The sequence below is a fragment of the Gopherus evgoodei genome, chromosome 2 (assembly GCF_007399415.2).
Source record: "Gopherus evgoodei ecotype Sinaloan lineage chromosome 2, rGopEvg1_v1.p, whole genome shotgun sequence".
Classification (NCBI taxonomy): domain Eukaryota; kingdom Metazoa; phylum Chordata; order Testudines; family Testudinidae; genus Gopherus; species Gopherus evgoodei.
Window position 1 is genome coordinate 162,576,425 of NC_044323.1, and position 26,188 is coordinate 162,602,612.

General features: G+C 39.4%; 1 protein-coding gene across 10 annotated transcripts in view; it reads right to left on the reverse strand.

Moving 5' to 3' along the window:
* NSD3 (nuclear receptor binding SET domain protein 3) overlaps positions 1–26,188 on the reverse strand; it is a 64,445-nt gene that overhangs the window by 29,158 nt on the left and 9,099 nt on the right. For all 10 annotated transcript variants that reach the window (XM_030552186.1, XM_030552184.1, XM_030552185.1 and 7 more), the window contains exons 2-11: positions 19,697–20,424; positions 15,199–15,267; positions 14,305–14,464; positions 12,873–13,027; positions 10,599–11,117; positions 9,496–9,622; positions 5,029–5,129; positions 2,467–2,512; positions 992–1,122; positions 419–547 (exon numbers count right to left, since the gene is read on the reverse strand). In XM_030552186.1, coding sequence (XP_030408046.1) covers positions 419–547; positions 992–1,122; positions 2,467–2,512; positions 5,029–5,129; positions 9,496–9,622; positions 10,599–11,117; positions 12,873–13,027; positions 14,305–14,464; positions 15,199–15,267; positions 19,697–20,380 — 2,121 coding nt within the window. In that variant the 5' untranslated portion in view covers positions 20,381–20,424. The remainder of the gene's footprint in view (positions 1–418; positions 548–991; positions 1,123–2,466; positions 2,513–5,028; positions 5,130–9,495; positions 9,623–10,598; positions 11,118–12,872; positions 13,028–14,304; positions 14,465–15,198; positions 15,268–19,696; positions 20,425–26,188) is intronic.

Consider the following 26,188-nt stretch of genomic DNA (forward strand, 5'->3'; position numbering starts at 1 on the left):
GCCAGGCCTATGTCTTATGTAGACTAGCATATTGTAATACTCTCATTTTGTCTTACTCTGAAAGACCGTCTGGAATCTTCAGATAGGGTAGAACCGAGCAACTTGCTTGCTTGGTGATATTTATTACCCAGTGCAGGTTGTATTATATTGTCTACGGACTCAGGCTTATTAACCTGCAGAATGCCATTTCCATATTTTTGTAGTGGGGAAAAAAAAAACACCTCTGGAGCATTAAACGTACAAGGGCTGGGTCATTTCATCATTTTTCAGGATGTTCAATGTCAAATTATGAGATTTGGTCAAAATACAATAGCGTAATTTAAAAAGAGTTTCCTACTACACCAGATTAAAATCAGAAGCAGACAGCACATCTTTAGTATATATTTGTTTAAGACCCCACCATGCACTTTCCACCTACCTGACAAACAGTATCCTTCTTATTTGTTCCAGTGCCTCTTCTTGATAAGCTAGAGTCTACTGATTGTACATCAGAAGCATCAGCATCTGCAGTAGCTGATGGGCTGTCAGAATGCTTTCCAAAGCTACCCTATAAAGAAATCAATCCACAACCATTTTTAAATAAGCTACTTTAAAAGGCTAACTATGGCATGGAAAAACTTAATTCAGTGCTGATTAAAAGAAAAATGCTTTTAATATACATTAAAAGACCATTTGAAAGTTATCTGAAAGCTTGTGAACCTCAATATATAGTGACAAACAATTTACTGCCCATTTAATAGATATCCTTTTTCAGCACTGGACCAGGAAGGGAAAATATACAAGATGCTTACGTCTCCCACAACCGAACACTGAAATATTTTTCTCACCATTGCCATAACATTCTATCAGACTTTTTAAAGAGCAAAACAATTAAGTTATCTGAATTTGACTATTGAGTTACTTGCTTATTCAAAACTGCAGCCATCAATAATGCTACTTTTTTGTCAAACAAACTGAAATGTATATCTGTGTGCAAATACCACACATTTACCTGCAGATCATTAAGTCCTCTTGAATCAGAGTCAGATGTGTCTCTGTATGCTGAACTAGTCAGTTCTACATCCGTTGAGGCCCGACTCCTTTTCTTTAGAGGTTTACAAGAATCTGAAATCTCGCTGGCACCTTAACACAAGACACTGACATTAATCCTAAAATATTGTTTTCATTTTCTTTTTAAATCACATGGAGAAAAATGACAGAGACATGAAACATGAAGCCACAAGGCAGGACTTTACAAGCATCTCACTAACTCTAAGATTTTTAAGTTCAGAACTTTACCACTAAACATTTCAGTGCTCCAGGGTAAAAAGTAATTCAGCCAATAGCATTCAAATGCCATTAAACAAAACAAAACAAAACCTTTTGTCAAACTGCTGAATAGCTCATGTATTGGCACAACCTACTGAACTATCACCATTTAGGAAATGGCTACATTTGCAGATGTAGAGCACTGAGTTAAACCCGCCTTCGCAGATCACAGTAGGGAAAGCGCTGCAGTCTGTCCACACTGACAGCTTCAAGCGCATTGGCGTGGCCACTTTTGCGGCACTTGCAGTGGTACTGGGAGCAGTGCATTATGGGCAGTTATTCCAGCATGCAAGTGACTGCAACATGCTTTTCAAGTAGGGGGGCAGGTAGAGTGTGACAGGAAGTGTGTTGTGTGTATGGGGGGGGAGAGTGGGTTTTTGGGGTGCTGAGTGTGTGTCGGCATGCTGTCTTGTAAGTTCAGACCCCCTTCCCCTGCCTCTCTCTCACTCACTCAAAGCAAAGAGTAAATGTTTGCTTTTTCTTGGAGCTGATAAGCAGCCCGCTTCTCCAAAAGGAAGCTTTGAAAGGGCATTTCCGCATTCCTGCAGCCAATTATTTCACAACAATGACAAGAGTGGCAACTTGACTTAAGGGGATTACGGGACGTTTCTGGAGGCTGATCACAGCGCAGTAATGCAACAACTCGTTCACACCGGCACCACGGTGCTTCAGCAGAGGCGCAGCAAACGTTATTCCACTCACCGAGGTGGAATACCAGCAGCGCTGTAGCTGCAGAGTCAGAGCGCTCTGTGTGCCTTGCCAGTGTGGATGGGGAGTGAGCTAGGGTGCCCAGGGCTCCTTTATTGCACCGTAACTTGCAAGTGTAGCCACGGCCTTAGGTACGGATAAACTCCAATGGGTAACATCACATCATTTATCTTATAAACAGGCCTATGTTCAGACACCCTCTTTTTTTTTAATAAGAATCATGTAGTGAAAACATTAAAGCAGACCAAGCATACACTCTATTCTCCCAACTATTATTACAAAAAGGAGGCCATAATTCAGAGGAACGAAGGTAGATCAATACAATGGAGTCACTAACAAACATCTGGGAACTGCGTGCAGTTCACACAGACTGAAAGCCATCATTGAAATATAATGAATGACCTGTAAATAGGGTACTTATAATTAACGTTTTTATTCAGCCAAACTCACCTTTCTGTAATCCAGTCTTCACTGCTGTCTGTGGAACCATTTCTACCTGTTTGGACAGGAAAATCTATAGTTAACAGAGGAATTTTTTCCCCTAGTATAAAAAAGAAAAAAACATCCAAGTTTAAGTGATTAGCATATCTGAACTCAGATGTAGTCTGGCAGTCGCTTCTCAGTGTAAGCCTTCTGTCCTGCTGGGATTTAATCCTAGCTGCCTAGGCTGAATACCAGGTGATAAGGCAGCCACATGTTCAATAGCAAGATCCTTTTCAATCACTCCCTTTGTGCTTGAAGACAACAGGAAATCTTTATCCATGTCCAGCAGGCAGGAGAGGGGTTCATTCCTGTAGCCAACCCTGATGCTGTTGAAAAACCCCACACCTGTTAAGGTAAACTTGTACTTATACAGGTCTGACACTCAGGTTAGTGAGACACTTAATGTATTGCCGTTTTAAGGCACTTCCATCAAGCATGCACTCTTGAGCTTCTGGGGATATGGACTTTCTCTCTGTATAGAGTGCTGCAAGGCCCATAAAGGTGGGGATGAGGACTCCATATAGAGCATTGCAGAGCTCTATACAACTGGAAACTCATGTCAGTACAAACTTAAGACGACAAGTTTGTGATCTTCCAAAAGCATGTCATGTTCTTGGTCCTACATCACAAGGATGAAATTAGAAATTTTTCTGCCAATATACATATAATACATGTGAGAATTTGGTGATAAAAAGTATAATTAAAGGAAGAAAGTTGTTTCCTAAGGTCCTGGTTTTAGGCTAAGAATTGCAGGCTTTTATTTCTTTGCAATGTGGTTAACAAAGCATAGAGAAACACATTTAGTAAATATTTAAGGATTAATCTAATTTTTTTTTAAAAATATTTTATTTTGTTGTACAATAGGTAAAAACATACAATAGAAGGATTTGTATAGGATACAGTTTGTAATACAAATATAAAATCTAAACAATCACTTGTATTTCTCTATTTCTCACTGTAACAGTAGCATTAACATTTTGTTTTTCCCATTTGTATTCATTCCAGTTATAAATTTAAACCAAGCGGTCGCAGACTGAATTTGGGAATCGGTCGCAAGAAAACTTGACTTTGGGTAACAAAGATTGTTGCATAATTGTAAGAAGTTAGTAAGACTTATTTTGAATATAATTTAATACATTCAAAGTTATGTGCATTACAGTGCATCTTTGATTATTTTATTACGTTTTAGTCACATACTTTGCCTGAGAAAAGCAATTTAATGTACTATGTTGCCTTAGTTAGCTACATAGTATAAGCAAGCAAAGCTAACCTGGAACCACAATGTTCCTATTGTTGGTTCTTATACCTTTGTTAAATTCAGGAGAATTTGTAAATGCAAAAGGATTTATTTAGAAATAGGGAAAATCACAATTTCTCACATCAAGAAGTTAAAGGGCCTATGTGTCAGCTATTTTACATCCAACATTTAGGTTGCCTTTAAAAAAAAAAATTTCAGTGACAAAAATTTTTAGAGTGAAAATTTCTTCTGTCACTTTGGCAACCTAAACACAGAAGTGTCATACTAGTGCATCAGAACCAAAATATGAAACTAAAAAAAAAAAAAAGACGACGACAAGGCCTATTTTCATCCTTTAAAGATAATTGAAGTGCAATAAAATAAAGTGTAATGGGCAAAGAATAAATTAGGGTTTTTTAAAATATCCACTTTACTCTAATGAATTTTAAAAAAACCTTTAATCTGTGTCTCTTTTTAAAAAAGCCCATTGGAAAAACCTGTATTAAACATTTGTTATACAAAAAAAGTCTCAGGTTTCAACAGTGGGTGCCCTTAGGGTTTAAATAGGGAAAATCTGATGGTAAGGAAAAGAACCAACAACTATGACAAACTTGTTAAATAAGTGTATTGAGTTAAATATTTAAGTATGTCACCTGCTCAACTTGCCTACTCCTCATCTCCACTCAGAACTTTTTTTTTTTTTTTTTTTTAAATAAAGCAACAACATTTGTCTGTCTGGCATTCAGATTAAAAGAGTGCCCCTGTACATGTTAGTTCTACTTAAGGGGGAGAAAAAAAAAATCTAAAATCTGTTTTTTTGTTTATGTCTGCCAGCATAAAAGTCAGATTATTCATCTTTAAAATAGATCATTCTTAAGTCCATTTTCAAAAGTGATCAAATAAATCAGAAACTTTGAAAAACAAAACCTCAATACAAACCAGCAGCTAAACCAAGAGTAAGAAGAGGAAGGAACCTGGTGGCAATTCCATCAAATAGATATTATTAAAACATAAAATCATTTTGCTCACAACAGAAATCTCAAAGTTAACATGTCAGGTTCATAAGGAGTCTTGCGTCATTGAGTTCCCATTATCCAAAGCCTGAACTGATACTGTGAAGATGCCAGTAGCAGAGTCACAGCAATAATGGTACTGACAGGGGGATTTCATGAAGGATAGTCCAAAAAGGAAACTCGATGGGCAAAATGGAGAAAAATAAAAAGGCACCAATATAAGCCACAACATTTATGAATACAAAATATATTTTAACTCTCTACATGGAGGAAGCCAACCTGCTCCTTTTTGATCTTCTTCTTTGGCACAACTTCAGTGGATTTCTCAGACTCTGAGCGGGTTCGAATCGATCTTCTCTGTTGCTTCTTTTCTACAGAACCTGAGAAAGGAAAGGACTCTATTACATGATTCCTTCTAATTCAGCTTAGTGTGATATGTTCACAGTATCAAGTCAATGGCTGTAGTAATGAAACCAAAGCTTTTTTTGCTTTTTTGATATTTAACAGATTTTTTAAAAACAGTCAGTTCAAAGTTTTTTTTGCCAGCTGGAGCCCTGATTGCAGACAATACATCTAATGGAGAGAGGCCTGGGTTCAGAAAAGACACCAATAAAAGGGTGAAGGGAAAGACTGGAATCCACATGTTTGGAATAGGATAACAATCTGTCATGGCATGTTACTTTCAGAGCCTCTGGTCTGATCGTTTTCTAATTAACTAGTTTGCCTTTCACTTCTTTTGGAAGGTATCCATAACTCTGAAAACCTCATTACCTAAAATGTCTTGGTATTCTACAGATTCAGGACTTAGATTCCAAACTTTCACTCTTCAAAACGTGGTTCTCGGGGCCTTTGACTTTATGGCCAGATGGATAAACTGATCTATCAACTATAAGAACTCTAGATATTAGGACAAGTTTAGTCAAAAGCTAGGCTACCATAATTGCAATAAATAAAAAAATGACAACTTTAGATAAAGATTTCAGGATGCTGAAAAAAAAATTGAAAACAAATGGTGATCAATGGACAGGAAGCTATTCTAGCAGACAAAAACTAAAGAATATGTTTCTTAAATTTATGCCCTGGAAAGCAAGCTCAGATTAATAAGGGTGATTAGGATACTTGAAGACACCAGAACACAGGCTACTTTTTAAAAAAAATGGCAAGGGCAAAAGAATATTCTGTGTTACAACACTGCTCCTGTTGAGGAACATCTGCACAGCATTTGAGCAATGTGCCATTCTTGAAACAAAGCACACAATTAAAGGTGTAAGACTGATAGAAAAGTTCAAAAATTCTTTTTTAACACGAGTTACAGTCTTGTTCTTCTGCATCAGGTGTTTTCAACCTAACAGGATAGAAATTAAATATATTTTTTATAATTTAAAAAAATGATTATTATTTAGAAGAATAAAAAATACAGATCTGGAAAATTTTGTATTCTGCTAAGAGGATTCATGTTGGAGGCCATAAGTGTCTGTGTTGCTTCCATTGATAATATAGTATATATCTAGAAAAAGAGGCAGGCTGTAACCAGAGGACTCTAGAAGCATGGAACTTCACCTTTCCCTTATGCACTTAGAATTAATATTTATTTAGTGAGGTTTCATGTGATGTGCAATTACTCAGTATTACCTATTGTTAATCTTGCTTTCTCGTTATTTAGAAAAGTGTGCATTTAAATTGGTGCAATGGAAGTTGATAGGAACAAATGGCAAATACAAATGGTTTAAAAGATTTTATTTTTAAAAGGGACACATTTTAGAACATTACATGTTTTCGTGGAGAATCTTAGTGCCCCTCAGGTTTGGAGTAATTTAACTTTTGGGTCCTAGAGAGTGTTCCCATATTGAGATTTAGAAGGCATTTTAAATTTCAAGTTTTACTGTGTATTAAAGTTGCTCTGATTGGCCCAAGGCACCTGATCTGCAGCCCCTCCTGTGTCACCTCTATGTTCAGCAGGCATGCCTTGTACTATCCATGAAAAGGGTTCACTAATTTTGGACAAGTCTGACTGGGAAAGTTCAACTAATCAGTTTTCTTCTTTCTTCTCTATGCTCAACACAGCAGAAGGAGTTATGTTGTGATGAAAGACATGTATCAGAGAAGATAGTGCCATTGGAGACCAGTGCCACTTCGTATTGGATGCCAGTGGTATGCTCAAGTAGTGCAATATGCACTCCTTGTTCCCCATTCCCCAAAGGTTCAGCGCATCACCTCCACAATACTCTTATCCTACTTCTGTGCAATTTATGAACAAGAGCTAGGTTCAGGCTGGTTTCTAATCAGCAGTCCACCTCACTAGCTACCAAGTCATTGGGTCAGATTTGTTTCCATTTATACCTCCAGTCTCCCCTTTAAACAGAATTCTCAAAGTAGTTCTCTTATCAGATTCCAGGTTACAGAAACAGATTTTCCCCAGTATGATGGAATTCTGTACATCTCACTGTGGCTTATCCATCAGGGCTCCCAAAGTCATTCTGTAAAATACTTTACCGTAAAGGTATTCTGAAGTTCCGGTGACCTTAAATTTGAAAAAAGGACTTCCAGTTATGTTCCATGAGAGGGGACCAATAATTGTCTGGACTTTGGAAATGGCTTTGAAAGTGACTGTTTGGAGTGTATACTGAAGTAATGCTCATGCACTGTATGGGGTGTTATCAGGTGATGTTTTACGTATCCAAAAAACCTGAGAAAACGAAAAAAAAGAGGCTCAGAATTCTCACCCTCCCTATGCCCTAAGAGCCACTGCGAATTGTGGAGGTGATGCCCTTCGTTTCCAGGGGAGGGAAACAAAACAGAGAGCACCTCCTCTGTTGTTGGGCAATTAACAAAGTAGCAATAGTTTGGAAAAAGCTGCCAGAATCATAGCAATTAAAAGCTGGAGAGACAATGACTCTGTCGTCAACAGCAGATGAAACCCCATCTTGCTCACACCAGGGTCAAAAAAATCCAAAAGTGCTCATGTTGCATTTGAAAGTCCTCAGGCACAATCTGCTGTGAAAACCCAGGGGATAGCAGATTTAAAGTAACACTACGTAACAAGAATTATATATGCCGAGGAGCTGAACTGTGTGGGCTGGGTGTTCCAATATATGCAGAATGGTGTGAGGTTTTTTTGTTTTGGTGTCTTTATTTTTATTTTTGTTTTGAAAAAAGAGCTAACTACACTAGGACCAGGTCCTTTGCACAGCTACAAAACTAAAGCCAAGGTGACACTGAATAATGTTACAAGATAAAAAAATCTATTAGAAAGAGCAGTCAGTTTTATGGCACCTAAGCTGAATCCAATACCCTCCTTTTCTGGTTCCAGACTGAAGACAACTGTTCATTCTGCTGTCGAGTATTAAAATGAATGCACTCTGATCCCACCCCAAACTTACTTTTTACTTATTCATTATTAAACTAGGTCTTCTCCACAGTCTATAATATCTATAATATGATTACAAACATACACCTCTACCTCGAGATAACGCGACCTGATACAACACGAATTCGGATATAACACAGTAAAGCAGTGCTCCGGGGGGAGCAGGGCTGCGCTTTCCGGTGGATCAAAACAAGTTCGATATAATGCGGTTTCACCTATAACACGGTAAGATTTTTTGGCTCCCAAGGACAGTGTTATATCAAGGTAGAGGTGTACGTCCAAACACATAATATCTCTGACGTGTTTTTCACATCGGAGATAAAGACCATTTGGCTGAAATACTAAAACCACTGCAATTAGGAGGAAGGACTTGAAAATGGAGTTCAATTTAGAATGTCTCTCTCCCCCATCATTTTCCACCCTACCTCTTTCTATAGTATGTCGTATCAATTTGCTCCCAGAGACTTTCTGCTGGGATTAGCCCTTCCCCACTGAAAGAAGAGCCAAACCCATAGCCATTTCTGAAGTCTCAGCATCAATAATCCTTGCTTTTCTTCTCCAAGGTAAAAGTTACTCATTCAATTTAAATTCTCACGCCTCTCTCCCTGCATGTTATTAAGTTCAGTTTCTTCAGAGAATTTGCCTCAGGCCTTCTCTTTCCTATTCTAAGCCTCTAGATACTCTTGACTGCTTCACATTCTTCTCTCTTAAAGACACAATACTTTATATGTATACAGTGCCTAATAAGATAGTGCTCAGAGTGCTTCAGAAAGGTAAGCATTACCCCATTTTACCAAGGGCATTAACTGAAGTACTGAGACATTAATTATCTTGTACAAGGTCACATGAGAAAACAGTAAAGTTGGGAATAGAATTTACTCCTGATTCATAAAGCCTGGCTCTAACTACAAGACTATGCTGATTTTGGCCTCATTTGCTTTGGTCCTAATTGCTGCTTTTGAAATTTGATGCAGAAAGCCATTGTAATGGTTTGCTAACACAGAACCATTTTACTGCCTCCCAACTTAGTGAACTATTACATTACCCATTGTTCCCTATCTTTTCTCCACCATCATAGCCATCCAATAGATATGTTGACTTGTTTCAGAATGGCCAAGCATCCTTCCCTCAAGTCCAAGATTCTAACTGGCTTAGCTAAGGGTAGTTTACCCATCACTTAAATTCTTACAGCCATAAAGATCACCTCCCTCAAGTATCTGCACCCATTGTGGATTACATGTAACACACTTGCTGCAATAATTATGCAAAGAGAAATATGTTCATAATGATTTTCTAATTGCTGAGGGAACCTGACTTTTGCATCCTGTTTAAATGCTCATTTGTTAAGATTTAGTCAAGGAGTCCCAACCTTTGCCTACCTGTTGACCCAGAAGTTGTTTCAGGTGAGGATGCATTTTGCGCAGTGGCTCTCTCACTTTTCTGGTTTGATGTAGAAATAAGTTTGTCTTGTCCCTTGACACTTATTTCAGTTTTGTTACCAACTCCCTTTTAAAGAACATGAATAAAGTCAGTGATTACCTGATCAGACTACCATGAAAATTAATTCAATAACCACGAAGTCTATTAGGATATCACTTACAACTTGGAATTCAAGAATGCACGCCACAATGTTGAGCATTACCATGAGGGAGAACAATTTAGAAACAGTGAGGGAAACCGCCTAAGAAAGTCTCCAATTGTCCCCCCTCAAATAAATATACTGCATGCACCAGTCTCTCACTAAACAGCACTAGTGGATTTTTTGTTGTTGTAGGTATTTCTAATACAGAAGGGCTCCATTATATAAATTTTAAAGTACATAAATGTCCTCAAGGAAGACAAGGCAAAAGAGTAAAGCAGCCAATTAGCCCCAGTACTGCTACTTACACTGACTGAGGGGTTGCTGATAATCTGCATGAGATTAAAAGGTAAACGCTATTTTTAAAAATGTCTTTACCACATAGGATTATTTATTTTTTTGCTTTTAACTCACTATTTACGCACCATCTTGTAATCTCACCTGTTGCAAACAGGCATCAAAGTTATAGATCCAATTTAACCCAGAAAGGCTGAGCAGCTCAATTCTGATTTAAAGTGGGAAACTAGAATTAAACAAGTGGTTTGTTGTAGCTATTGATTTCAAAAGTTCTCAGCAATAGCTTGATGGTTTTGTAGAAACTTCTGTCACTAAAACCAAAGAGTAGCCTTCTACCCCCACCTTTCTTAAAAAAATTAACAAAAAAAAACACAGACTCTTGGTTGTACTAGCCCTTGTAGCTGGTAAAGTTTATAGAGGTTTCTATTTATAGGGGATGCTGATAAAAAACAGGGCCTGACAGATTTAATGTAGTATCCAATAAAAGCACCTGCAAGGACCATCACATTTTGAAAGTTAGTGGACACTTAAGTTTGAGCCCCATACTAAATATTGTGGATGTGTGTTATTTATAGACAAAGGAGTTGGTAATAAATAAGTGTGTACCTTGGTAGAGTAAACAAACTGATCGATGAATTTTCCATCCCCAGCAGCATTCTGTAGGGCAAAAACTTGTTCAATTTTAACAACTGGAGACATGTTACATTTCTGAAGATCCAAACCCCCTTTATGCATGGTTATTGAAGCTGGCAAGGATTTTCTGGCTGCAGCTGTTTTCCAGGCTATTTTCACAGGCGGTGGTGGCTCCTCTTCTTCCACACTTGATTGCCTCCTTTGACTTTGCCTTCGCACCTCAGTATTTGATAATGAGGGGGACGCCGACACCACCTTGGTCTGTTCTGTCTGAGCGTTCAATGCTGGTTTAGGCCGACGATTCTTTTTAGCCTCTGATTTAGGGGCAGCTGTCTTTTTGGCTTTGGACAAAGCCTCCTCTGGCTCCTTGTCTATATAAATGAAGGTATACTGTTCTATCCTTTCTTCCCGAGTCATTTTCAATGCTTTCTCAGCATGGGCAATACCAATATCCCACTGAGCACGCTCTCTTTGTGGCCTTGGCTTACGAATCTTTAAAACAAAGACAAAAAGAGAACTTTATTACATTTATTTATTTAGCTTCCTGGCTACATTAAAATAAATGTTCAATTAAAATAAACTAAAATGTGGTCCTGCTCTTCAAAATGACCCTGTGTAAGCCATTCCCAAGTACCTGATTTATCTCAGATTGAAGGTGACTGTTTTTTCAGTTTACAAGATATTTCTGGGGACCACCACCAGGCCTGCAAACTCACACTGGAATTGACAGTCAAACTGGATTCTTACTGGGCCATACTTCACCATCACCAGTGAAAGTTGTGAATCAGATTCTGCTCTGAGTAACCCCACTAAAGACAATGGAAGGCAAAGTTTATTCCACAATTCTGTAGATACACGAACCAGAAGATAATCCAATTCACCCACTTATTTTAATCCTGTTTCTTCCTCTGAACCTCCCATTCCCTGTTCATTACTACTATTAATTAACTTAAATATCTACTTAAGAAGCCCACCAAAATACAGTGATAAGTCACAAATACAGTAGATTTTGCTTAAGGGCAATTCTGGTATCGGCAGCTTCCAGTTAATGGCAACATATGGCTGGGAACCAATCCCATCCCAGTAACATCAATGTTGATAGGATTTGGATATTAGCAACAACGTGCCGCTTATTAGCAAAAATTTTTGGAATAAAGGAACCATCTGCAGGCATGTTTGTAAGGCTACACCCCTACAAGGAAACGCCAGGATGTGCGGAGCACTCTCTGCAGGCACGTTTGTGAGGCTGCAGCCAGGAGAGGAAGTGCTAGTACATGCCTCCTCTGGCTATAGTCTCACAAACCTGCCTGCAGCCAGTGCTCAGCATGTCCCAGTGTTTCCTTCTGGGGCTGCAGCCCAGCAAAACTGAATGCACACATGGACCACATAGGAAGGGGCAGCAGAGAGGAGAGGCTGTGGGCATGGCAATAGAAGGGAGGGAGCTGCAGCCCAGATGCCAGAGCTGCACGGTACCTCTCCCTGCCTTCTCCAGGATCCCTGCCAGGGGGCTGCACTGGTATGTTCTGAGACCCAATCCAGGGAAGAGTGCAGGAAGAGGTACTGTATAGCTTCATGGGTCCCAACACCCCCTCTCCCTGCAGAAAGCTCCAGCATCAGGGCTGCAGCCTCCTTCACTGCTGCTATTCTCCCTGCAGGCAGGTTTGCAGAGTGCAGTCAGGGAAGTCACCTCCCAGCATTTCCTTCTGTGGCTGCTGTCTTGCAAACCTGACTTCCACTTATTAGTAATTATCAGATAATAGCAACTTTTTGCTGGGAACTGAGGGACTGCTAATAAGCAGAATCTACATAACACAGAAATGTATGGGATACTGAGAACATAAAAATTGCTATTTAAAATGTGCACTGCTTTCTAAGGAATATATTAATAACGGAAACACTGAAAATTTGTGATCCAATATTTATTCTGAAGTTACACACACACACACACACACACACTAAGTGTCCAGAAAAGCGCTACAACCATGAAAGTTACAGAGATAAAGGGGATAAAACAAGCTCAGATAACAGCTTATCCATAAGGAGGACATAAGGGCATGTGGACACATTTAACGATCTTTGTGAAGAAAGATTACTTAGTCACAGGTGGAATGCATACAGTACTTTATTTTTCCAACATTTGAATATGCACCTATCTACAATAGGTTTCAGGATGGGTCCTCTTTGCAAGTTTAGGTTTTACTTTGATAGACATTGTGGATAACACTCTGAATGTAGTGCTGAACATACCTTCTGTTTCTCAGAGTGATTGCTGGCTTGCTTAGTAGCCTCTGCCAATAATTGTTCATACTGTTTATGTCCTTTATACTCTCGAACCCGCTTCTCATGCACCCATGCCCTCTCAGGCTGGTTGCTAAAAAACTGAACATGGTATTCACGGGCACCTGAAATTAAAACACACTTTAGTAAGCAGGACTATCAACAGAAGTCAGTTCATGTGTTTACTTGGATATATTAGCCTAACATTCTTACCCCATTCCACTAACTCAATTCTTGCAGACAAAAGTTCTCCTTAGCTCTATAGAAGCTAGAAAGTAAAATGCATGCAGATCCATTTCTTATAGATCAGATATGGTTTTTTAAAAATGCCTAAATAAGATTATGCAGTCAGACTAGAAGCTAAACAAAGGCTACAAAGTCAATTTGTGGGGGGCCTACTCTGACATCCTCGCCATCTACTTTTTTAATTTGCTTGGAACTCATCTCTGTTACACAGAAACATTCCACAAAACTAACTTTCTAATATGAGAAATTGAAGTTGCACATTTACGTATTGTAACAACTTTGCAGAACACTTTAGAAAGTAAAGGAGGCATTGTCCCTGCCTTCAGATTACAGTCTAAGGGTGGCAGCCCCTGGTCCTCACACTGAGCAGTATCACTGGTATCAGTAGGACTACTTGTAAGGATACTAACCCAACAAGAGTTAAAGTGGCAGAATCTCTCTCTAAACTAAGTAAACACACACAGTCTGAGAGCATACATGCATTTGTTTATTCATATTGCTAACTGAAGAACCATGCAACATTATGTGCAACTGAAGTTTTCCTATTTAACAGACTGAATGCTTATCCTCATTTGCAAGTCCATAAGGACTAGATCTTCCAGATGGAACCAGGGGAAGCTAAGTCAGATCAATGAAGTAGCTATGGCAATCCTAGGTTTTTTTTAATCATTCAAAATTTACTTTTCAAAATATCCAGATGTCAATTGCCCCCCAAAAATGCCACTTAGTGGACTTGTTTTTCTTTAAATTCACTCCAAAATATCTTCATCGGTTATTGTTTTTATATAAGCATATGTATATTTGTTCTAAAACAAATATTAGGGGGAAAAAAGATAAATCAAAATTAATCACTCAGTTGCGTACTTTCCTCTAATGTTCCTTTTTAAATGAACAGTTGAATATATTTATAAACAAAAATTAAGAGAATTCTGCATTTCTTAATTGCACTAGGTGAACCACAACAGAAGAGATCTGTTTGTGTCACACAGAGAGTTAAATAAAGTTAGTTTTTTGGCTCATCATTGATATCTTCACTCTGGGAGCCCTCTCCCAATTGGCATAAGTTGTCAGTTGTATTTTATAGCAATATTTTTAATTAAGGAACAATTACTGATACAGTATCTAACATGTCCGCCCAATGTTTCTCCTTCTTTACCTCTTGTATTAATTTTGGTATGAACCTCAAGCTGTGGATCACTTGAAACCATGCAAGGCCACCAAGGATAAGTTCCCACCTTGGACCAGACTAGATCGCCAACCTGAAACTTGATGTCAGTTGTAACTTGCGTTGGAAGAGATGGTGAGAACTGCTGGACCTATAAAGAAGATAACGGTCATATCAGCTGCAGAAGAAAACAATTTAATACCACTCACTAACGCACAATGATTCAGAAGGTGTTTTGGTTTGGATTGGATTTTTTTTTATTTTTATTTCTTCATCAATTTAGTTTTTCCTCTTTTTCTTCTTTCAGCTGGCACTGATGGTCAAATCCTATCATGACAACAGGGGACACTCAGACTCCAATTGCACGGATCACTGAGGATGAGCAATGATTGATAAATCAAGACATTCTAAAGAGGAGATATCCCCACAGAAAGTTTCTACTGAGTAAACCAATAACAAATATCAGAGGGGTAGCCGTGTTAGTCTGGATCTGTAAAAGCAGCAAAGAGTCTTGTGTCAACTTGTAGACTAACAGATGTTTTGGAGCATGAGCTTTCGTGGGTGAATACCCACTTCGTCGGATGCATGGATCCGACGAAGTGGGTGTTCACCCACGAAAGCTCATGCTCCAAAACGTCTGTTAGCCTATAAGGTGACACAAGACTCTCTGCTCCAATTACAAATGTCATTTTGGTGTTGCTTTATTCTGTCATCATGTACAAATAGGGTGAGCACTGGCCACAATAATAATTATATAGCCATTTCCAACAACAGTGACTGATTTATCTGATAATAAACTATACAATGTTCACACTGTAATGAGACAGCAAGACAATTGCTATAATACTAAGAGTCCAAGATTTGTTAATTTATATAAGTACTAACCGGGGTTTCCTCCAACAGTGTATCTTCTCTTGGTCTTTCTGATAGCACACTAAGCCTCTCATTTGGTCTCTAAGAAAAGGGTAACAATAAGGAGAGAACAGGAAAATAAAAGTAAACAGGATAAGGGGGATGGTAAAACAGAAGAACACGCCACAGAGAATAGGAGCAGGAAAAAATAATTAGCAGAGAGGAAAAAAAAACATCATCATAAAATCAGAAAACATGACAAACTCCTTATGACTAACCTACGTCAGTTTTAAAATACTCATCTCTCTCACACTACTTAATATATTTTCATTACAGCAGCACCTAACCAGATCAGGTTCTCATTCTGCGAGGTGCTGTACAATTTTCAATGAAGAAGTCATTGTCCCACAGAGCCTACAATCTAAACTGAGATACAACTCAGAGGAAATAAGGAAGGGAGGAAAGAAAACAGAGCAACATACAGTTACACACTGTGAATTGGTTATATGAATAGACTGCAGTATTAGAGTTATTTCTTGGTTTAAAAATCCCAAGAAACACAAATGATATTAGTTGGCAGTTCACTTTAGACATTATAGCATAGGCAGGTTTGTAGGAAGGATCTGAAAGAGAACAGGGTAGTGGCTTTACAGGTTAATGTGAAGAGGACAGGCATTCCATGCTTAAGGAATAGCATGGAGGAAGGTAGGAAAAGGAGATAAAAGTTCAGTAGGAACAAGCAATGCCAGAGGAGTAGATAAGATAAGGCACATGATGTAACAACAGGTAAGTAGACAGCAGCTAGATTGTAAAGGGCCTTAAGTGTAAGGACTCGAAGCTTGTGTTTAATATGGTGGAAAAGCAGCAGTCAATGGAGACACTCAAAGGGAAAGACAGTGGACATACATGGGAAGGGTGCGTGTGACAAAGCATTCAGTCAGAAACTCTGAAGTACCATTCAGCTAAATTATAATTAGTCCACTTAAAATGAAGATCCGTTCCCTTGAAATTACACATTATCCCCATGATAATCATAAATATGTGCTTCACGCTGAAACGTCTAAAAAATGTTCACTTAAAACACACTGTCTAGTACATGCCAATTAGAGCTCTCAACATGTGTTACTTTAGATATATAGAAAAGTTAGTACTTAGTTCTAAAGTGGTACACAAGGGTTATTTTCTACAGGTTGTCTAACCTCAACCAAATAAATACCCATAGTCCACAAATTCTTCCTTGCTACTCCAACCTGTGTTAATGGCAAATATACCTACATCTTCTGCCTGCGATTTCTACTACAATGAGCTGACAAACTATTTCTGCCCAAACAATTGTGCTAGTCGCACAAAATAGAGTCCGAACAAAAGACTGCATACTTCTCATTTAGTTTCCTAGAAGCAAATTCTAACCAGTTGTTTGCCTTCAGACTCAAAATTTTTGTTTTTAAACCAAAATTAAAGCACAGAGTTCAGTGTTTTCATTTTGATAATGTTTTAATTACATACTAATTTTATTTTAAATGTAAATATTCCCCTGAAGAGTTTGGGTTGCACTGGATTTCTACATTAGAAGCAGGAAGTAAAGGACTACAAAACCACTCGTTTCAATGCCTAAACCGAATAAAAAGCAAAAAGTAAACTTTTAAAAATGAATTCAAATTTTCAGTATTCGGAGGTGTTATTTGAAACACGGGTATTACCTTTTAAAACACTTTAGCTTGACAGTGTCCCTTGAAAGGGAAGCATAAGATAGAAAGAGGGCAAATTTAAAATAATTCCAGTTCCTGGTAGACAAAGTTCTATACTACACTAGTTACATCCTCCTGCAGGTCAATAATCCTTTGAGTGCCAGTAAAACCCTATATACCCATTATAGGGATATAATATAGTGCCTTTAAAACCAGACTCCCAGAGTCTGGTGAATTTTAGCTGTCAGATAGAGCACATGACTGAAGGAGGACCAAGTGACTGCGAACTAGGACTGCCTGTGGGATTATATAAGGCAATAATTTTGGTTCAGTCTGGGGGATACCTGGGAAGATGCTCTTCATGGTTGCCAGGAAGTAGGCCTGTACCAACAAAGTTCCCCACACAGAGAAAACTGGGACAGAAGCAACATTCAAGAGAGGCCCTGCTATGGAAGCATAGCAAACCTATGATACAACATTGACTAAGGCCTGACGCGAAGGTGACTGTTAATGCTAGGGAAAGGGCAAGAAAGGAAGCCCAGATACAAGGGTGAATACTTTGCTGAATTATATTAACAAACTAGATTAAAGGTGGTTTGATTTCCTTTGAAACACAGTTGTGCAGCATTTGATCTAAGAAGGGAAACTGAGGCACAGCAGCATGCAGAGGCAGAGCTGGTACAGCAACTGTGTGAAACCACCTAAACTGGTAGTTTCAGCAGAAGCACCAAAGATTAAATAAACTGCCATAAAGACTAACTTTTCCCCTTCATGTGGGCTAGGGAGGGCAGGTGTGAGGCACACTGGCAAGGGATGATGTGTAGAGGGAACCTGCACTGCTGCTGCCCATGCTATATTTTTGACTAATGGTTTGTCAGCCAGACACCTTCCACAAGCACCAAAACTAGCTTAAATACAACAGATCTCCAAAAGCAAGAGAAACACACACAAACAATCCAAGTAACTGTATTCTGTTAGACAGCTTGTTCCAAGATCGCACTAGCATTAGTCACTCATTAAAATCATACTGAGCTTCATTAGTGACAACTACATGGATCAAATCTGGCAGAAATTCAAATCTTTAATTGATAAGTAACCTCCAGAAGATGTAAGCAACAACAAACAAAGAAAATAAAGACAAATAAATATAAGCTTTGAAATACAGTTTTCATTGGCAGCTAAAAACATTTTGCACACAAGACTTTACAGGACTAAACACTGTTTTTAAATTTAGTTAAAATGGACCTACTGCAGTTCTCATTTGCCAAAAATGCAAACATAAGGTAACACTCAAGGCTGTGGATTGACGGTTAAGCCTATGAACCACTGCATGGGAGACCTGTGTTTGGGAAAAGTCCACATTCAAGTGTCTAAAGCCATCTTTTCTGCTGTAGAGAGGAAATAGTCACTGAAACACAACCAAAAGGGTTAAAACAATGTCCTTTAGACTAGATATGGGAGTTACTTGAGGACTGGAGTCTTGTGGGGGACTGTATTGAAAAGGAAGGCTTTCTGGCTGCCGAGAGGCCCTGACTGCCTCTGACTTCACTTCTTCAGAAGTCTCCATCCTAGGCAACCTGCAGCTACATAAAACTATTATAAGACACAGAAATGAACGTGATATGATGGGAACAAACCAGTCTGCTTACAATGATGGAAAGTGAGGTGGGGACATGTCAAGGACATGAAAATTGCCATACCAGACCAGAGCACTGACCATATAGCATAGTATCCTGTCTTCAACAGCTGCCAATACCAGATGCTTCATAGGAAGGTGCAAAAAAAAAAGCCATGCAGTTTGACAATTCCCATATTCCTGACATGTCTCACCTTCTCTCTTCTGACAGCCACTCTCAGACTAGGAAAAAATAAGAAAAGGACAACAGCAGCACATGGCCGGCAGAAACAATTAGTTGGAAAGTGGTCATGTTGTCATGCACACTGTGTGCTCTTAAGGGTGGATGTAGAAGTCCAAGTGCTCATGAGGAGGCTCATTTTATTGAACGTGGAGGCAGAAAAAGGCTGCAGGTACTGAGAATCAGCACACTTGTCCTCATTGTACTAGGGGTTTACTTACAATACTATTATTTCTGTGCAGCGTACACCTACATATTGCAAAATGAAATCTTGGCATCTCCTGCATCTAGCAAAAAGCATTACGGACACTGATACAGAATTCTCTCAATCAGTGTGGGCTGACAGTCAACTGACATTTCTAATTTGCATGCCACACTAGTACACTAATTTTTGCTAGTATGTGCACGAGATACAACCACCTCTTCACTTATTTAGAATCATACAATCCACCATAATTATTAAAACTGATTTCAATGGCAACTGTCAGTTAAAACATGTGGTTTAAGTGTTGTATAGAAAGCAGTATACGTAGGTAGTTATAACATGTTTTTAGGTGCCTCTTAGAAATAAGTAACATTTCCACTAAGTTTCTACGAACGCTAACGATGAATACTTCAAATACCACAAAACCCCAGTAAATCACATTTTGAAAAACGAGAATTCAAGAATCTTTTGATAGTACTCTTTTATGAGCAGGGACTGCATCTTCCTCTGAATTTGGAAAGCACCCAATTTTGAGCACTACTGCAATCTAAATAATAGTACTCATAATTCTTTCCACTACTCCTCTCGGATACATAAGCTTTGCATCTGAGCTGTAGTAGACACTTGCTAAACAATTTTGATCATTGCATAGTGCGTCACACAGTGAACTACAGGCTCACAATGCCTTCTAAGTACATAAACAACTAATAAGAAATATAAAGCTGCAAAAAAGGAATTCCCTGTTAATAATCACAAAAAGATGAAACTGTTATTCCACTTACATTTTGTTCCTCTGGTTCTAGTTTTGGAATTTTGTGTGACTTGCGTTCTTCTGATCGTGAAGAGTCATGCTTGCTACTTTTTTTCCTTTTCTCCTTTCTCCCTTCATGTTTCATCTTAGCATACTCACTTGCCTGTACTTCATTCAAAAGGTCCCCACACAGAGAGGACTCAAACAATTCCCTGCCATTCTGGATAGTTTTGGTTATTTTTAATTTGATTTCTGGTGAACCAGTCTTCTTTGGAATCACCGTTTGTGGTACTGAAGGAGGTGGTGGTGGTGGAGGTTGTGGAGGGGAAGATTTTTCCAGAACTTCATGCGGTCTCATGTTAGAGTTTTCCATTTGGTAATACTCTGGGGGACTAAAGTTTCTAACTGCACCAAAGCCATTGGCTGAACCATTGGGATACTGACTGTATGTCTGGTATTTGGCTTGAGGTTCATACATATTGATTGTTGGTGGATAGCCATTAGTGATTGGTGGAAGATCCTCTGTCGTTGGAGTAGGGTACTGAAAGCCTTGCTGCAGGGCAGTTTCATATGGTGTCTGACCACCATCTTCAGCGATGTCACTGCTGGCATCAAAGGCATCCTCCTGGCGGATGTTGGCTGAGTCAATGAGCTGAGGTGGCTGCTGAATTGTGTTTCCCATGATCCCTTGCATGAAAGAGAAAGAGAAATCCATTGTTCTGCTCCAGCATCCTTAGCTTTCCCTTTCTCTCATAGGGCCTAAAAGTAAAGGGATAAAAAATAAGTAATCAGTGTAAATCAAAGGAAAAGAATTAAGCAACTGAAACAGTTAAGAAGAAATAGAGCTACCAAGAATATGAACAACTTTCATACCTCCACTTTCACTAGACACCCTCTTATACAGTCAACATTACCCTGCACACAGAGTACCCCCGATGCACCCGACTTTTCACCAGCTGTGTAACACCCTGACCATTCTGTTCTCTGCATGGGAAAATCAAGACTGAAGTATGCCAAATTATGTGGTAGTTTTCTAATGTTAACAATAATCTACTAGGGATTTGTATGGGTTTGCCCAATTTATTTACATTTAAATTGTAATCAAATTCAGAACTCATATACACAGATGATCAACAATGTATAATACCCAGATAGGGTTCCAAAGATGAAAAGCTACTTTGCAAACAAGCCTCACACACCTATTTTCAGTAAAACAATAAATAAATAATTTAATCCCATTATTCGTAATATCCACCTACAAGTTTGAAAATGGAAATTCTCTCTCACCAAACATTTGTAGCGGAACTAAAATAAGAACAGTCCTTTGTATACCAACTTCCATGACACCGTCCACACATTTCTGTGCACAGGCTTTTTGACTTAATGGCTTCTCTTCAGCCAGCAGAGGAGAATGACCAATTTTTTCCAAAGGTTACATGTATTTCTCAGCAATGGTCATTTCTCAAGATATTTGAAACAGAAGAAATTGTCAGCTGCAGGAGTTTTAAACACAGGTCAAACTGTGGGCTCAAACTAAGAGTGTTAGAATAATGGTTCTAAATACTGTATCAGACCAGAAAAAGCTAACACAAATCACTAGAAGACTGAAACTGTGATGCTTATTCAACTTTGCAGAAGTGCTTATCCAAGGCTCCAGGTACGATACAACCATTATAAATTCAACAGGCAGGAATGGTCATAGAAAGACCTCCACAATCCACCAATGTATGTTTCTTCTCTTCCTTTTCCTTAAAAATCTTATTCAAACTTTACCTCTCCCCAGCAAAGCCTGTGAAAACAGATGAGCACTGATATATGCCCTGGAAGTTACCAAGCTCTGGCTGTTGGCTTTTTTAAATACACAGTAGCACAATTATAGCAAATAGATGCTAATTATTCCACTCCAGCTGGTGAGAAAACCCAAAGAGCTCTACTCAATGGAAGGAGCATTTTTCTATGCCATTAGACTTTAAACAACACGTGGTAACAATTGATTTCAGGACTGAGGTGGTTAAACCAAGGCAGAAAATAAGTTATCTTGCCATTAAAATGTTCACCTTGACGCCACCCAATGTAGGCCACATTTCTCTCCCAGATGCCTCCTGTCCTCCTAGCCTTTGGAACCACACACCAGAGAGGAGAAGTTCCTCCCTGAAGAGACAGGAAGGAAATTCAGGAACCATCTAAGCCAAATTCAGATCAAGCCAACCCTCGGCTTCCTTTGGAGTACCTGCCCAGGTCTGTCACATGGTAGTAATAACGCTACCTTTACCACCGCAGTATCTGAGGTCCTGGAAATTTTTACTGTATCTCATAAGACTTGACACAGTTTTACAGCCACTTCAAACACAGAGGGAAAAAAGTTCAATGAAATATTACATGCTCACAAATTAGCCTTCTTCTCTATTTAAGAAATTTAAACCATTTTAATGCTTAGTTGGAGGGAATGGCTTAATGGGTTACACCTCATGTTTGAAATATTGCCTTGCTACCCAGTAAGGTCATTTTAGTCCTTTCAAGATAAATAAATGGAGTATCACAATATGTGCATTTTTGTGTTGTGAGGATGGAGGTCCCGAATGCTCTTTCATACAAGATTTTTTTCTGGTCTGTAATTATATTAAAGATCCCATGACATACATTTCACAATAAGGATCTGCCCACTTCCTTGCCTGAGTTTCATTCTCAACCTCCCAATGCAACATATCCAGATATCTTATTCAATATTTTCCATGTCAGACTTAAAAGAAAAAAAAAACCCTCCTCCTCAGGAACTAATAGAGATGGAATGAAAAAACAACTACAAGAAAATATAACTTGTCCAATTACATAGCAAAAATGTGCTAGTCAACTCCACATTCACAGATTATATTGATGCTCAGTTTTACTTGATGGTGATATCAGCCAAAGCCTCATGGGATCCAACTACAAGTGGCCTCATGAGATCCAACTACAAGTGTCTTGTTTGGCTCAGGTCACAAGACAATTCATCCCCCTCAGAGTCAGGTCAGCTCCCCTACCTCTTGCCCATGGGGTCAGCATGGCGACTGCAAGTCCCATTCCTGCCAGCTGCCACCACCTCACTGTGCTGCAGCATGATATTCCTGGGGAAACTGTGTGCAACTGCAGTGCAGCAGAAAAATCCCCCCTCCGCAGTATCCCTTTACTTCCTTCAGGGCCGGCTCTACCATTTTTGCCACCTCAAGCAAAAAAAAAAAAAAAAAGAGCACGCTGCTCGGACTGTGCCACCTCAAGAATGGACATATGCCACCCCTTAGCATAAGCCTCCCCAGGCTTTCCTTGCAGAAAATGGTTTAGGCGGGGAAGCAAAGAGAAGCTGCACCAGCGCTCACTCACCCCTACCCACAGCTCAGATGCGTCTCTTCAGGCAGCCAGGGGAAGAGGTAAATCACTGGGGGAGAGAGAGGGCTGGGGATGACCTGGCCATCCAGGGACAGTAGTCCCAGTGGGGGGTGGGGGAGAGAACAGAGACAGAAATCCCTCTCCCTCTTCCATGCATGGAGCAGCTGGGGATGGGTCAGATCAAGCTCCAGAAACATCCCCTAGCTGCAGGAAACTCTGCACCATGTGTGAGTTTGTTTTTTCCAGGTGCGGGGGGAAAAAGGAGGGTGCAGGGTGGGTGTGGATGCACAGGGGTTGGGAGGACAGGGGGAGCAGCTCCCTGTACAATGACCCCTCCCTCCATCTGCACACCTGGAACACTGCCCCACCAAGCTCCATCCAAATCAGGAGCCCTCCGCACCCACAACCCCACACCACTGAGTTCCAACCAGCTGCATTCTGACCCTCCACTCCACCAAACCCCACTTCCCCATAACACTGAGCCCTAACTACCATCACCTCACCCACCCCTTGCAGAGTCCCATTCCCCCTGCACCCAGAACCCCACACCGAGCCCCTGTGCACCCAGATTCCCCCAAACCTAGACTGCACCACACAGAACCCTGGTACTCTTGAGGGAATTCTGCAGCGAAAAATTTAAAATTCTGCATATTTTAATTGTCAAAATAACACAATATAATCACATCATTTTCAATTATTTTGATAATTTATTTTAAAATACTTGTCAGCAAATAATTGAAAATGGTGTGATTATATTGTGTTATTTTGACAATTAAAATATGCAGAATTTTAAAATATTGTGCACAGAATATTTAATTTTTTAGTGCAGAATTCCCTCAGGAGTAAAAATAAACATGATGATGACTCAACTGCCTCTCACTGTGCAGCATGTCAAGGCAGCAGGGGCGGTGCACACAGCCACCTATCACTGTGCATCACGCATGTCTCACAAGCCCCTGGTGCCCTTTTGCAACCCTCTCAGTGTCACGATGCACAGTTTGGAGATGTTGTTCTAGCTCAACCAGAAATTATAGGTGTGATGCTGGAATATAACTGGCAGAACTTCTATGGCCTGTGTTATGCAGGTCTATAAATAGTCTATCAATCTATGAAACTGTTCACTATACAAATTCGGTTAACATTCTTATGGAAAGTTAAGTCAAATGTTCCTATACTGGGGTTTGTGAAGATGTTCTAGAGGTGAGTGGAGAGAGTTGCTAGTTTATCCTGTGACGTTTGTACACATGCATAATATTAGTTGACAAGGGTTGCAGTTACAACAGATGAGAGATGACAAAGCTTGAGCCAACCACTAACTGATGAGGATTAGGAAGAAACTTCCCTTATGGGCAGGTTTTAACTATCCACTAAGGAATTTCTCTTTTCCTAGACTAGCTGGGACCTGTGCTAATTCCTGTGTCCCTAACACATCTAAAACCACACTCATGCCTATGTTCACACCCACTTTCACAAAAATTACCTTCTAGGGTAGCTTCCGGTTAGAGTTCTAGAAAGATTAATTACCTGTTAAAAACACACTCATTAACGTTTTTCCTTAACTGACACTGATTCACCAATTTCCTCTTAGGATATGTCTACACTGGCACTTTGTCGGCAAAACTTTTGTCCTTCATGGATGTTTAAAAAAAAAACACCACACCACCAAACAAAAGTTTTATAGACGAAAAGCGTTGGTGCGAACAGCGCTTCGTCTGCAGGAAAGCCACTGCCACTCATGGGGGGTGGAAGTTTTTTGTCAGCAGAAGAGCTCTCTCCTGCTGACAAACAGCAGCTACACAGCCCGGTGGCAGCGGCACAGCAGTGTCGCTAAAAGCTGCATAGTGTAGCCATAGCCTTAGTGTGGTCTAGCGGCAGCAAGCAACTGAAGCAGGTGCTGGCTCCTCATTTCCAAGAGCTAAATAGCAACTAAAAGTCAACTAATAATACATTAAATACTTTACTAATATTAACTTCAGCAATTGCTTACATGGAAAAGTATCATAGATATTAAGGAAAGCTGATCCATAAAACACTGTATTCAAATGTGATGTACACCATGAAAAAATTGAGGATAGCTAAATTAAAATATGCTTAGTTTTCTTTTTGATTTTTACTGCTACAGAAGTCAGGCTGCCAGGCCATGCTCACTTAATCCTAGACAGAGATTGCTAACCGTGGTAGAGGCATTTAAGACCTAGGCCTTAAGAAATTGCACTGATTTAACTAAACCTATTTCTAAATTGTGCAGCCTCCTTGTGTGGACCTCTGAAACTGGTTTAAGAGTGGCTGATGATATTATTAAATTCAGTAACAAATCTTTAGCAACCATGAACCTATCATCCTCCAGAGATGGAGCATCTCCCTGTAGATTTTGCCCTAAAGACGTAAATACACCAGCTAATAGGTATCTGTGTGTTCCTAGATTCTCCTTCTGTAACATCACAAGTGGTTTCTGTGGAAATTATTATATTCCAACAGCTGTGCAACTGCGGGTGAGGAAAAAGCCAATTAACTTTTAACACAGAATATTTGTTTGAAGTTCATCAGCTCTCATCCAAACTCATTTCTAAATAATTTCTTTGTTTGTACAGTACCTAGAACAATGGTACCTTTGGCCTTGATTGGGGTCCTTATGCATTACCACAATGGAAATTTACAAAAATTCTTACCACATTTTTCTATGCGGCCCCAACTGCTCTTTAAAGGCTTCACTGACATTGGGCAAATCATTTAACCCCTGTCCCTCAGTTTCTCCATCTGTAAAGTGTGTGCTGCAAGACTTGCAGTAATTCACTGATGTTCATAAAGTGTTTTGAGATCCTTAGCTTGAAGGCATAAAGGTGCAAAATATTAAGTTTCTATGCCAAAGAAGAAAAGTTCAGCCATGCAATGTCGACTTCATCCCAACAGCTACCAAATCTTATGTTTTACAGTCAAGCAAGGCCAGCTACTCATTTTCTTCACTGTATTGAACAATTTCTGTAATGTGCAAGTGACTCACACTGCAAGGGAAGAACCAAAGTGTATACCACTGTTACCAAAACAAAGAAAACTTATCCAGCTAATACTGCCCAATTTTGATTTATAGCCCTCAAAGACTATTATCTCTACTCTTTAAATCAGCAAATGACCACATTAAAGGTGATTTGTATTTAGAAAA